The sequence below is a fragment of the Archocentrus centrarchus genome, chromosome 4 (genome assembly GCF_007364275.1).
Source record: "Archocentrus centrarchus isolate MPI-CPG fArcCen1 chromosome 4, fArcCen1, whole genome shotgun sequence".
Lineage (NCBI taxonomy): Eukaryota > Metazoa > Chordata > Actinopteri > Cichliformes > Cichlidae > Archocentrus > Archocentrus centrarchus.
The window spans coordinates 5314131-5329247 of NC_044349.1; the positions used below are offsets into that span (position 1 = coordinate 5314131).

At 41.0% G+C, this 15117-nt stretch overlaps 1 protein-coding gene across 1 annotated transcript in view; it reads right to left on the reverse strand.

Annotated features, from left to right (window-relative positions):
- Positions 1-15117, reverse strand: part of nos1apa (nitric oxide synthase 1 (neuronal) adaptor protein a) — a 183338-nt gene that overhangs the window by 18435 nt on the left and 149786 nt on the right. The window contains 1 exon segment of the mRNA XM_030727156.1: positions 769-921. Within this exon segment, the coding sequence (XP_030583016.1) occupies positions 769-921 (153 nt within the window).

The window sequence follows — 15117 nt, forward strand, 5'->3', positions numbered from 1 at the left end:
AAAGAGCGTGTGTTGAGATATGAAACAGCGCTTTATAATCTTTAGGGCTTCTGTGTGTGTGTGTGTTGATCCAGCTAATAAACCCAAAGCCATTTCTGTCACTATTCACTTCCCCCACTACAGCCACTCAAACTGGATGATTGATGTCTCATGCTGGATGCACTTGGTACTCCCCCCCCCTCTGAGTCATGTGTTGATCTCTTTAATTGATTACTGACCCTTGAGTCGTTCCACTGATTATCCTTTTTTTTCCCCAGTAAATTCAGCATTGGCTGTTAATAAAAAAATGAAAAGAGGCCTACTATTCTTTTGGCTTATTTTCAGTAATATATACTTCTATTATAGTGATGGATGCTCATATTAAAAATGGCCAAAGTTTAAAACAATGATTAGGTATAAGTAGCCTCTCTAAATATTCTGTTTCAAATTCTTCCTTCCATCCTTTTTTTTTTTTTTTTTTAAATATTGCCCCCAAATACTGTTAGCAGCTTTCAATATGCCAAAGAAAAGAGTCCATGCATTACTGAGCCAAGCATAATTGACTGAGTGACTTCATATTAAAGTGACCAGTTATGAAGCCACTATAACAAGTGTTCAAGGCAACATCCTGTACATTCAAGGTTAAAGTACTACTTGTTATGGTAATGCCCTTCAAAGTGTGACGGTACTGGAGCGATATGAAATGTAATTTAAATATATGTAAAGCACATTTTTATTCATGTGCAAAAAGCTGCACTCTCGTGGGATGAATGCGTGTGTTAAACTAACCTGTGCCACAGCCACTTGTGTCTGCTGCTGTTGCTGCTGGAGCTGCTGCTGGAGCAGTTGGATCTGGTGGTGCACAGACAGCGGGGCGCTGGGTGGCAGCATCCCTGATGCTGGGAGCAGCATCTTGGGGCTGGACAACAGCAGGGAAGCCTGCTACCAGAGAGAAAGGGAGAAAGAAATGAGGTCAGCGTTAAACAGAAAATGCTGCAATGGAAAAGTAATGGAGACAAAAACTTAGTATCAATTTCTTTACGGGTTGGAAAAGCCTTCAGACGAATCAGTGGACCAACACTATACAATACATATGCCATCTTTTCTATGCTTGTTCTAATATAATCAAGAAATTGATTGTAAAAGTTGTAAAAGGTGCCAATAGTTGACTGTTGTAATAAATCTGCCTTTTTCTTTTTTTTTTTTTTAGCAATTTTGTGCATAGCATAGTTTTCACATCTTATAACAAGTACACAACATTTCTAAATGAACTCGACCGTATAAGCAACACACAATTTGATAATACATAATATTTCATGCACTCGATAAAAGGAAACATTTACGCCAGAGCTTATGTATTAGTTTTCATTAGATTTTGCAGGTGTACCATTAAAGTACATACACTCATTTCCACTGTGTACTCTTCAAATAGTTTTTGGAATTTGCTCATGAGAAGTAGATGCAAATAAAAAAAAAAGAAAAAGAAAAGCCATTACTAATGAATAAATAAATATAATCAGGACAAGCAAAAGCATCAATAGAATGCCTTGGAGAATGAGCCGTCATCAAAACAACAATCTGAATTTAAAATGTAGAGTTGCTGATTAGTTGCACCAAGTGTGGAATGAGTGGCGCTGCCTGAGAATGCAGATCAGGAGCACTGAAATGCTCCACTCCAACAATAATGAGCTTTGGGAATGAGTTTTCCTTCATCTGATGCCATGAAGCATTGTAACAGTTTCAAGGCTTTAGTAACCAGTCACACTTCACACCCTTTCCATCATTCAGCTAGTTAAAAAAACAAAAATGATATATATTTGGAGTTATGTCATCCAAAAATCATCAAATCATCATTGGTATTCATTGATGATGATAACATCTGAGCGGGCAAAATCAGAAAATACATTTAAAACATCTGCTGTTCCCAAAATACACGGTCAGATTTCCTTTTCCTTCAGCAGCGAGAGGGAGAAATTCTTAAAAACAGTGTTACAAGTTGTATAGTTGGTATAGAGAATAAAAAAAAGCACTCTCAGACCAACACTGAGACCTTGAGAGTACAGCGTTCATGTTATGCCCCAAAGCCATTTAGCAAATGATTGATGCAGGTTGAAGGCCGTGTGGTGCCCCAAACATTAAGTGCGCTTTGCTGTGATGCACCGGTCACACCCAACTCATATAAAATCAGCACCCTCTGGGCCTGAAAAACGAAGTCAAGCTCCAAAAACTGAAAATGCTTAATGGCCACTCGAGCCCGGTTTCAAAAGCGAGTCAAATCGATTTTTTAAAGATAATTTTATACTGTTTTGGCTTACAGTTAGAAGCACGGCTGCTTTGACTGACGGGTGTAACAGCACACACTCTCTACAGTACCTCTCATTTCCAGTTACTAAACTGGACCATCTCACTATGTTTGTGTGGTTTGTGCCTTTGGAGAGTTTTTGAATGGGTTGACACATTATGGCTTGCTCTGAGGCGCAAAGTGTGCGATCCAGCTTTGATGAGAAAAATTTGTATTTATTAGACTGTTATTTATCACCATCTCTGTGGATACAACAACTTCCTAACCAAACTTTCTTGCAGATAAATCAGCCCTCCGCACAGTCATCCAAATATGGTCACACCTGGTTCCAAGAACCAAGCTGGTGGTGGTCAACATGCCAACGTTGAAGCTTTAAAATCCAAAAACCAGTTCGTGGCATCACAGTGGCTGTGTCCATTTCCATTGCCACCTCCCTTGCCTCCTTGTGGACACGGTCACTCTTTAAAACTGGACCATTAGCCATCAGCATCCAACGAGTTTGCACAACCAGCGTGTAAAGGCACCAACGCCAGAGACCACCTTGTGCATACTGACACCCCCTGTGAGTTCTGGGCTGCTTCCTCAGTGGAGAGAGGTCATGAGGGGAACGGGTTGGCTGAGTGGCCTCTGGTATTCAAGCTGCCAGCATCAGTCTTGAGGGTTCTTCTGGGGTTTTGGTCCTTTGTATTACACATCCAGACATTGCACATACTACAGACTAATATATTTGGTTATGTTAGTTCTGTAAAGTGATAGTAACATTTTGTTACTATCATGTGTGGGCTCCTCCAGTTTCATCCTTCCCTTGAGCCGGGCAGTGACAAAGGTGGGGGCTCGTCATTTAGGTGAAAATGTAAAATCTGGTGAGTTTTGTGGGGTTTTTGGCATCTACCTAAGCAGAAAAACTGTCTCATTGGTGGAATGAGGAGTGCCACACCTGATATGTTAGTTCGGTTTCCCCGTTTTGCCAATTGTGCAATTTGATTCAATTAACTTGTGATTTTGGTAAGTGATTGGTGTCTATGCTATGCTATAGAGGTAGGTGGTTTGGTACTTCTGGAGTTTTCTCGGTAGGCTTGACAACAGGGTCTATTAGGGGACTTTGATGTGTAAAAAAAAATAAAAAAATTATTGTGGTGGTGAAAGTGAGTAGAGCTTTTATGATTGGGATTACATCCAGTTTCCTCTGATGTTAACTACATAGCAGGGGCTATTCAGACTTCCTGGGCTTTAGTGAGTTAAGTACCCCTCACCAGTAACCACCTGAAGACTAGTGACGAGTGTATGTATTTAGTCTATATTAGATAGACTAGGTTGGGAAAAACTGCAGTGTGTTTTGGGCTACCTTGACTGATTTTGATAGGCACTTGCGAGCTCAAAGTTTCATGGTGATTTTGGAAGTCTGTCATGACTCCTCTGGTAGAGAAATGTATTCAGGCTCCCTCTGAAGAAATCCTTCATCAGTGCACAAAGGATGAACTGTTGAAAATTCCTGATCATTTTAAGGTGGAGATTTCCACATTTCGCTTGAAGGAATCTGTGAAAAGCATTCCGATGGCAAACTCGTGCAACAGAGGTTGTTTCTGTGTGTACTGAAGGTAAGGAGTTACCCAAAACAGCTGTGTCAGCAGCTGCTAAGTTGACATTTGAACAGCAGAAAGAATTGTTAATGTTGCAACTGGACCGTGAAAAGCTCAAACAACAAACAGAGTTGGAGCTTGAGGTCATGAAACAGAAAACTGAGCAGGCAAAATTAAACACTGAGCAAAGGGCTGAACTTAATTAAAGAGGGCAAATTGATTTCAAGGGAGTTAAGTGGTGGTGATTCTGAATTTGACATTAGATGTAATCTACGGCTGCTCCCAAAGTTTTAATGAGAAAGATCCAGATGTGCGACGCTGTGACAATACCTCTGCGACACCATCAGTTTCTGCCAAAATTGCAAAATTCAATGCCAGCACTAGCTAATAGTGTTGGCCAGCCAGATACCTGGATATCAATTTTTTTTTAATTACACCTGCAGAGTGTTTCAGAGTGACTGGAATTGTGACGGACGGTTGGGTCGGCTGACGATCCGACACCTGATTAAATTGAATCTGAACCTGCCTTAAGGAATCGGGGCCAAAATACTTCACCATCTGTCTCTGATGCCTTCTGGAGACGCACTCTGCATGAGAGGAATATGTGAATGATGGCCTGCTTGAGATGGACCTTTTAGGTTAATGAGAGGACATTATCCAGGTTGACAGGTTGTTTGCTGCCTTCATGATATGAATAGCATAACAGAAGTCTCTAGAATGTGTGTGTGTGTGTATAAACGTGAGACAAGAGAGAATTTCTCGGGGATGACTTCTCAGTAACAAGTAGGATCACAATAAACAAGCTTTCTCTGAAGTGCTTCTCTATAGCAGACACTTCCTTCACCTCTATTCCACTGGAGTTACTCTGAGATACGTAAAACAACCGCTCAGCTGCTAAGCAAAGGATGTTAAGCAGGATTACTGCGGTAGCTTTGAAGCTGGGTTGTCAGCCAGAAGGTTTAGTAAGTGGAAGAGTGAATAAGATAATTCAGCACTCAGGCCAGCAGAGAGGAAAGAGAATGACATGTTTGGCTTACAAGCGCTGTGGACACAGGAACTATTCCAATTATAGAGAAACAGAAGGAGAAGACAGACATAAACAGACCGTCAGCTGCCGCAGAATAAGACATAACACAGATGGAAAAGAAATCCCATTCCAAAAGTACATTTATATAGTCGTCTCTAACACTTTCCCCATCAGAAGAACTGTTTACCATCCTTTCCCATCACTCATAACAATGACTGTCTGTGTTATAACTGCATATTTTAATAGTAATTTTATTTGCTTTTGCAAAATCCATTGTCAACATGCACAGAAGCTTTCACGGAGGAGCTATTCAAGCCTCTAACAAGCATACAGGCAACTTTAGCCTCTTTGGGATGTGCTTGGATCTCACAGCTCCTATTTTTTCATAAAACATCTGTAATGAACAAAAGAGCTCAGCCAGGTCAAATATATGCTACCATACTAGAAGCAAACAACAGCTCATTTTGTACTGTCAAACAAAGGAATCAAGAATACTAGACAAAGGGAGGTCACTGCTATGCAGACTAAACACAGAGTTTGTCAACTACACTAACCATTTATTACGGGATGTGGCCACAGACTGTATATAAAAAATAAACAGTCTGAAAAGTGAAGTCCATACAGAAGTGAAGGCCAGCAGGGGGTGACAGCACTGGCTGCAACAAGACGTCTGGTTGCATAGAAGCTGATGTGAAAATGCAGGTTCTGCTACCTTACTGTATGACCTCAGTAAACACTTTCCTCATGAGTTTATGGTCTCAATAGCTACTTTCAGCTCTTACTGAATACAAGATGGCATTCATTTTGTAAATCATTTTGTAAACCACATTTGAGTCAAAAAGGAAGCTTTATCTTGAGATTATATATATATGTATTATATGTATGAAGGACAGGCCTTTGCACGGCATGCACCACCGGCAGATTGAAGAAGTGGCTGATATAGAAAAATCCTACAATGGCTGGACAAAGCTGGACTGAAGGATAGCACAGAGCCACTAATCACGGCAGCACAGGAACAAGGTCTGAGCACAAGATCGACAGAGGCTGGGGACTACCACACAAGGCAGGGAATACATGGAACGCCATAACCAAGTGGCTGGCACAGTATACAGGAACATCTGTGCCAAGTATGACCTGGAAGTCCGAAGGTCAAATGGGATTCAACTCCGGGGGTGGTCGAGAATAACAGCGCTGAGATCCTGTGGGACTTCCAGATACAGATGGACAAACTTAGTATTTATCCTTCAGCCATCACAAGGGGCTGAGAGAGGAGCTAGAGAGGATGTGGAAGGTGAAGGTAACAGTGGTCTCCGCAGTAATCAGAACATTCGTCGCAGTGACCCCCAAACTGGGAGAGTGGCTCCAGCAGATTCCAGGAACAACATCTGAGATCTCTGTGTGGAAGAGCGCAGTCCTAGGAACAGCTAAGATACCGCGCAGGACCCTCAAGCTCCAACGCCTCTGGTAGAGGACCCGAGCTTGGAGGACAAAGACCGCCCACAGGGTGAGAGCTGGGATTTTATATTATATATAAATAAAATATAGCTCTGCTATCACTTTACTATCACAGAAGATCAAGCACTTGGGATATGAAATCTAAGAGCCATGGCGAGCTGTAAAACTATAATGACTGATTCATCGCTATAATTAAAATATACAAAAATATTGTGTTTGCTTTGAAAAAGTTCTGCTGTTTCATGAAGCTTCAATAAGCAACAAATACATTAAAAAAGGGGATGAAAAAGTAAGAATATTTCACCTTGTGCCAAACATTTTTATTTTCACTGAAATAGATCACAGTATTTTAACCTGTAATTATAATTTCCCTTTGAGCCAATTTCTATCCCAAAAAAAAAAATGCCATAAACTGCATGATGCCCAGAGTGACTCCTAAAAAACTGGTGGCTGAGCTAGCGAGGGTTGATGTATATGAAAAACTGTCAAGGATGTTAAATGATGCAGGGAAATGTGTATGTAGAAGGCACTCAATTGTGAAGATTTGTAATCTTTGTGTTAATGGGTACAAGAAGTTCATCCATTTAAAAAAAAAGCCTGAACAGTGATGAGATCCATCTTTTTTTTTTTTTTAAAGCAAGCATCTTCTGAATTTTCATGAGATGCAAGAATGAGTATATTAACTCGAATAATGGGTGGATAAATGAAAAATATCCACAATGTCAACGACAAAAGCTGAGCACAGGCATCGAATCAAACATTAATGCCCCAAACTCGCACACAAAGGCTCACATCCCCACACTCACAGTGACAAGCTTAAGTTTGTTAAACACAATCTTGCAAATTCGCACACCGATTCAGCCTCTCTGCACTGTTTACTGTACAGAATAAAAAAAAAAAAAACAGGCCACCCCTGTGCACTGAATCCTAAACTTGTTTACCACAGAAAAAGCCAATTACAGAAGACAGTGGTGTGAATATTCAAACAGAGCAGCAGGGGTTACAGAGGATGGGGCATAATGCTGAAATGTTTCATAACCGTTTGACTCAGAGGGAAAAGCTGCTATTACATCAGTTCACAGATGGCAGCAGGAGTCTTCCTTTATCTTTCAGCCTCTTACACTCATTGTACTCATTGCGGGACGGGCAAAGAAACCAGGCAAGGACAGAAAAGGGAAAGTAAGACAGAAAAAAAAGCTAAAGATGACGAGGGACAAAGGAAGTTTTTACTTCTCCTCCTACAGCTGTGATTACATTAGCTGCTCTCGGTCTGCCAAGCAGACGGTCTCCCTCCCACACACATACGCACACACACACACACACACACACACACACACACACACACACACACTGGCTATAAAACACCGTGAGGTCTGACAGGTTTTGGCTTCCTTCACTGCTGACAGGCTTGGCTACAGATTTACAACTTTATCAAAGGCTCTGAGAGAAAAAAACAAAACAACGGGAGTATTATATATACACTGTGGCTTTGCCTGTTATATTACTGCATGCCATCAGCCTTATCAGCCATCATGCTGTAGTGGTACAAGAGAAGATCTTACTTCGATGGAAGTGTTTGACATTCTTGGGCAAAGATTTCATGTTTCTAGGAATAAATCAATTAACAGGGTACCCCTGCACTCTGTTTTACTCCTAATGGTAACATAATGATACCATAATGGTAGCATGTTGCCCCTTAATGCAGCAAATCTGTCATTAGAGGTTCAGGAAATCAGGTTTTTACTTCATGAATGCTAGATTTGGACTATTTTGTATGCAGTACACCGAGCTGTGCATTGTGAATCCTTGTGATTGAAAACCAGTACGGTATATTTGAAAAACTGCAGAAACTCATTATAATAATTGAGTTTTGAGCCTTGCTTTACACTGGTTTTCTTATGAAAGCCCAAAATGACAGGCCTGAACTTTGGGCTGTAACAAAAGCTCTGCGAAAAGCTAAACTAAAAAGTTATTCAGCTTTAAACAATGTTTTGTTTTGTGGTCTCTTGGTAATTTATTATTAATGTCCAAGGCATCTTGCTATTGGTTAACCTCTAAGCATCCACCACGTCACCAAAGACAGGGTACCCGACAAATCGCGTATTTTCTTATTAGAGATAAAACTTTTACAAAAAATTAAAATGACCATAAAATAAGAGTTATTTAAGTTCAACTTTAAACACTATTTAAAAACTATGGGCATGGACAATAGGAGTTGTGTGTTATCACGGTGAATGAATGTTTATAGAGTGACGTGTAAATCAGCTAAAACGTATCCCTCGATTTTTGCCCCACATCCTCTAACAAGCTCATGGAAATGAATTTACCATCACCAAATGATGCCTCCTCAGTTACGTATGCAGTTTACTTGATCGGAGAACGTTTCAGCAGGTTTTTTTTTTTAAATTGTCACATCCACAGAAAACCAAAGCGAATCTGATTTCTTATCAAACTAACCTGCATTTTAAACCCAGCATGCCACACTGATGAAATGCCTGTGCTGACCAAGACTAGAAGGCAACCTGGTTGTGTCATCTTTCAGAAAAGGCTTTTCATTTCTTTTCCAATTTCCACCGACTCCTTTGACATCTGACACAAGCATCAGGTGGTTGTTTTTTAAAATAATTCACACAGTCTGCAAGCTAGACTCACAGAGCTTGTTAGTGAATATCTGCAATCGTGCATTTTTTTGCCCTTAGTGTCATCAGAATGATCTCAGCTGCTCTTTCAACAGAGCCATCATTGTTATTGCCAAAGCAAATGTAAATGACATTTCTTGTTTCCTCAGCTAATGGTTGCCTCATTGCTTTTTAATGATGCCAGTCGCACAGTTGTGGGCATTAATTTGCATGCTGTTGTACTTAAGGCACTGGCTGCTCTCATTACTCAAAGTTCTCTTCGTTTTGATTCAAGATGTCTAATCAGCGACTGATTCAGACCAGGAAAGCAAAGGGAAGCTGTAGTATAAAGTAGGCAGTAGGCCCTGTGGAGGGTTCATGCAAAACAACTCTTATGTTACCAATTAAAATAACACTAGGTAACAGATTTACACTTCTGTCTTGTCTTTGGTTTAAACTGTTTTTCTAGTTTTTTACATGTAAACAAACTAAAAAATATTGTGGTTCAGACAATGATTTTGCAAATTTGTCATTTTCCCATATAATACCAGTTAGTAGTGGTTTTTATTTAGGTTTTAACCTTTTTTCTAAGCTGTTTTCGCTTCAAAAATTGCCTATAAAAATTGTTACAATGTTCAATTAAAAAAAAAACAAAAAACAATAAACCCCAACACTTCATGCAAATCAAGAAATTTTAAAAATTTGTTTCAAAAGTTTCAAAAATAAATCTTTGTGCCTTTCGAATTTATGTTTGCTGTTTTGTGTCCAAAATAGTAAAAAGAAAAAAAGAAAAAAAATTGAAATTTAGCTACTTTGGAGCAAGAAATCAAAGTTTGACAAGAATAATGGACATTTTCTTTTGTTTTACAATAAAAAGAATTGAAAAAAATAACAGTTGCTTGTCAAAGACAAATATCACGTTACATTGTGGAATAGGTAACATTATAGGAATTGGGAATGGTGAACAAGTTGAACCAAGTCTGTAGCTATTGGATTTCATTTGACACCCAGTGAAAAACTATGTGATATATCTAGATGCCTTCCTGGTTCAATTCAGGTGATTGGGAGGCCAATTTGTCTTCATCCATCATCGCAATTCTACATCTTTGCGGTTTCTTCAGCTTAGACAGCTGTCATGAGGCAAAGGGTGGGCTGCACCTTGGACAGGCCATCAGTCTGTTGCAGGGCCAACACGACAGACAACCATTCACACTCGCATTCACACTCACGGTCAATTTAGCATTAGAAGTCAGGCTAGCATGCGTGTCTTTGGACTGTGGGAGGAAGCTGAGCCAGAGAGAAACCCGGCAAGCATGGGAAAAACATGCAAACTCCACACAGGAAGGCCCCAGTTGGCAGGCGGTTTCAAACCAGGAACCCTCTTGTTGTGACTGAAAAGTGCTAACCACTGGACCATCGTGCTGTCCCTATTCCCATCCAGTTGTTTCATATTTCCACCATTTTTTACTGATTTTTCATGTGGATCTTTGAACAGTAATGCTAGCAGAAGAACGGAAGAAGAAGATAGAACGTAAGCAAGGCCAGAAGCATTGGATGTGGATTCAAACTGTTCTATCGTGTGTGTATGTGAATAGTGTTGTGGTGGTGAAGAAAGCCTCAGACAGGATCATGAGTTTGAAGCTGGAAATTGAAGGGATAATGGTAAATGTCTGTGCATATGCCCTGTAGGCTAGATGTCAGTTATAAGAGAAAGACGAATTCTGGAATATATTGGATAAATTGGTAGTGTGTGTCCCCAGGGAGGAGAGGGTGGTGACTGCAGAAGACTTCAGGAGACATGTAGGTGAGGGGAGCAGGGGTGTTATTGGAAAGAAATGCAGAAGGACAGATGGTGGGGGATTTTGTGAAAATGATGGAAATGGCTGCAGTGAACACATACTTTAAGAAGACAGAGGAACATATAAGAGTGGAGGAAGGTGCAAGAGATAGGAGACTGCAGGGTGGTGGCAGGTGAGAATTTAGCTAGGCAGCATCCAGTGGTAGTCTGTAGGACTTTGGATATCAAGAAGAGGAAGTGAGTGAAGAATGTTGCACAGAGGTTAGGGAGGAGTTGAGACAGGCTGTGGGTGGTAAAGAGTTACCAGATGACTGCAAAAATAAGGAAACTGCCAAGAATATAAAGAGGACAAGGAGACAGAAAAGAAAAAAGTGGGATAGTTAGGGAGACTAGATGTACAGCAAAGAGAGAGGTGGAAAAGGCAAAGGAAAAGACTTATAGGGAGTTGTATGCGATACTGGACACTAAGGAAGGAGAAGAGGACTTGCATTGATTGGCTAAGCAGAGAGATCATGGTTGAAAGAATATGCAGCAGGTCAGAGTGCTTAAGGACAGAAATGGAAATGTACTATCGAGTGAAGAAAGTCTGTTGAGAAGATGGAAGGAGCACTTTGAGGATCTGATGAATGTAGAAAATTAAATAGAGAGTAGGATGGATTAAGGATGGATGGATGACAGGGAATCAGGAAGTGTAGAGGATTAGTAAGGAGGAAGTGAGGGAAGCTATGATGAGGGTGAAGAGTGGAAAGGCAGTTTGTTCTCATGACATACCTGTGGAGGTATGGAGATGACTAAGGAGAGATATCAGTGGACTTTATAACCAGATTGTTTAACACAATCTTGGAGACTAAGAAGATGCCTGGAAAATGGAGAAAAAGTGTACTGATACCAGTTTTCAAGAAAAAAGAGTGATGTGTGTGTAAGCAGACGCTCGTATATGCTGCATGGTTGTAGTGCAGCTGGCCCGGGTTCACATCCGCCCCGTGGCCCTTCGCTGTGTGTCTTCCCCCATCTGTCTCTCCTCACTTTCCTGTCTATCTTTACTGTTACCTATCCAATAAAGACAAAAAGGCCAAAAAAAACTTTACAAAAAAATAAAAAGGGTGATGTGCAGAACTGCAGTAACTACAGAGGGATAAAGTTGATGATCCGTACCATGAAGATATAGGAAAGAGTCGTTGGAGCTAGATTAAGGAGAGAGGTGAAGATCAGTGAGCAGCAGTATGGTTTCATGTTGAGAAAGAGCACTACAGATGCAATGTTTGCTTTGAGAGTGTTGATGGAGAAGTACAGAGAAGGTCAGAAGGAGCTCCACTGTGTCTTTGTGGATCTAGAGAAACCATACGATAAGGTGGCAAGAGAGGAACTGTGGTACTGCATGAGGAAGTGGCAGAGAAGTATGTGAGGTTGGTGCAGGACAGGTTGACAGATGAGGTCAGGCAGGAATCTCTGAGGACTATGATGCTTGCAGATGACATTGTGATCTGTACTGAGAGTAGGGACCAAGGTTTGGAGACAAAGTTAGAGAGGCAGGGCTGAGATGGTTTGGACAAGTGCAAAGGAAGGATAGTGGATGTATTGGACGACGGATGTTAAATATGGAGCTGCCAGGCAGAAGGACAAGAGGGAGATCACAGAAAAGATTCATGGAAGGTTGGTGTGACAGAAGAGGAAGCTAGGGACAGGGTCAGACAGAGGCAGATGATCTGGTGTGGTGACCCCTGTAGGGAGCAGGCAAAAAAATAAGTAAAATGTCAACACAAAATGGAGGCTAATGGGGTAGAAAGTCTAGTGATGGATGAGACGGAACAAGTAAATGGCAAATAGGGAAACAAATGCTCAGCGTGGAGGCAAAAAGGATGTATGATCATCTGAGGCTTTGGAACGCTGATCAATCCTGCCTTTAGGTGAAAAGGTCACTGTCTGACTTTTCTTTGGGCACCATTTTTTTTGAGCCTGTAACTCGTGTGTTGTTTGCTGATAACAGAGTGAAGGGCCTCCTACATGGGATGATACCAGGTCCACATACCAGAACATTCATACATATACACATATAAAAGCAGACATGGACAAAAACAGAGGGTATGAATGAGGAATGATAAAATGTTAAGGTCTGTAACATGATGGGATTTTGGCTTTGGGGCTTCGTGACTCCTTGGTTGTTGGCAGACTTCTGTTGTATTACAACTTTACAAGACTACACACACACACAGACACACACACACACACACACATGCTGGGAAATCAAATCAGACAGTGAGGCTATCAACAGAAACGACCTCAGCTAGTGCCTCCAATATAAATGGGTCAAGAGACAGTTTCACAAAAGCCCACTGAGTTTACAGTGAAAAGTTGAGAGGCTGCATTTTTAGTGCCTGCTTGTGTGAAGAGTGTTGGAAAGATAAGTCGTGTAAGGCTGCCGTGGCGGCGGGGAAACGGGCCAAGTGTGAGTGTGCCTGCAGCTTAGAGGCTGCGAGTTTAAGGCTGAAGAGACATGGATGTTATTTTTTTTTAAAGCCCAAAGTAATGGGATTAAAATTGTTTCATGAAATAGACTAACACGCTATAAATGAATGCTATGATTTAATATATCTAACAGTGGCGCTACATTTATAACTTCCACAAGGAGAACAAATTCTTTCAAGGTTAACGTGCCTGTGAAACATACAAATGACGACAACAAAAAAGAATAAACACAAATATGGCAGCAGGACCTGTCAGAATCACGGCAGAGGAATTTAACAGAAACTATTAAGATACCAGGAAGTTAATTTTCAGTTGTAAGTAAGAGATCAAAAATAAAATTAAAACTACATTAGTAACCCACAGAAACTTCAGTGAATTGTGTACAGGCTAAACAGAAGCCTCATTTTACTGAACTAAGATCATCATACAGGAACAGAGTGTATACTAGGGCTGCATAAAACGATTATTTTAGTAATCGAGTATTCTATCGATTATTCCAGCGATTAATCGAGTAATCGGATAAGAAATACTTTTTTTATTAACAGTTTATCTGCATATTTTAACTTCCGTAATGCAGTTTCTCGCCATGTGAACAAACAGCGGTGGATGGAGCAGCTACAAAGTTCTCTTTTCTTCACCTTAACACTTGCTGATCAGGTGCTTGATGAAGGACCTCCAGCTGTTTCACAGATTTAATGGTGGTTACTAAAAGAAAAAGCTGCTGTTTTGGACGCTGGAAAAACGTTTCCTTTTTCACTACTTGAGCTCACCGTCACAGCTTCGCCTCTTTGCGCTTGCGCAGTTAAAACCGCTGCCTGCTATGAGCGTTTTGAAAAACTAGTGGCTGCGGGAGCCATGGCGCATGTGTGAGTAATGGTGTAATGCTTTGTATTCACAAGCATTCTCGAAAATACGTTTCTACTGCAGGTCTATATTTAGTCACTAATAAGGGATTAAAGTATAAAAAATATTTTGAAGGAGCCCCTCGGTCCTGGGGGGCGGGCCTTCCGGTACCGAACCATCGCTAGTGCTAATGGCCCGCGCTCGCTAGCAAACCAGTTCTGGTAGCTACAGCTGAAGTAAAGACAAAAATAGCAGCTGAAATTCTCAGCGAACACAACACACACAGACACACAGAGAGCAGTGGAGGCGTGGAAATGCATGTCAGCGACAGTTGCCACCCGTCCCGTAAAGTACGGAACACGGCATGTTACGGAGCCGTATTCCACGGAGTCCCGTAACATACGGGGTTCTGTATTTTACGAGACAGGTGGCAACTCTAGTGATGATCCACTCTGTGTTAAATGAAATCCATCGCAGCGACGGAGAGCTTTTTAGAATGTGTGCTTGTGTATACGTGAGTGATTCACACTCCAGTCCAGTAGGTGGCGGTAATGCAGTTCTATGTTGGTTTGCCAGCCCCCAATAAACCCACAAAAAAACGTCAGCACTGATGCTGCTAATGCTAGTGAGCAGCGCTGCTTACACCGAGACAGCTGAGCGCTGCAGAGTTTAAACGAAGCATCGACACAGTAAATTTGTGTCGATAAATTTTTAGAATCGATTTAATCGAGTTAATCGATGAATCGTTGCAGCCCTAGTGTATACAGTGAATTATTATATACAGTAGTGTGCAAAATTCTTGAGTGACCTTTCATTAACTTATATTTTATTAGGAAAATGGGAACAGTGCAACAATTTATTGAAACATGAGACATGATGGGGCAAAATCTGACATGACTTTTTCTGCATTCATAATTCCATTAACTTTGATAGGACCTCCAACCCTACTGGCTGAATTGCAGTCCCAAACCATGACAGAACCTCCACCGTGTTCTGCAGACGGCTGTAGACGCTCACTTTCTCCTGACCTCCGTACTTACTGACAATCA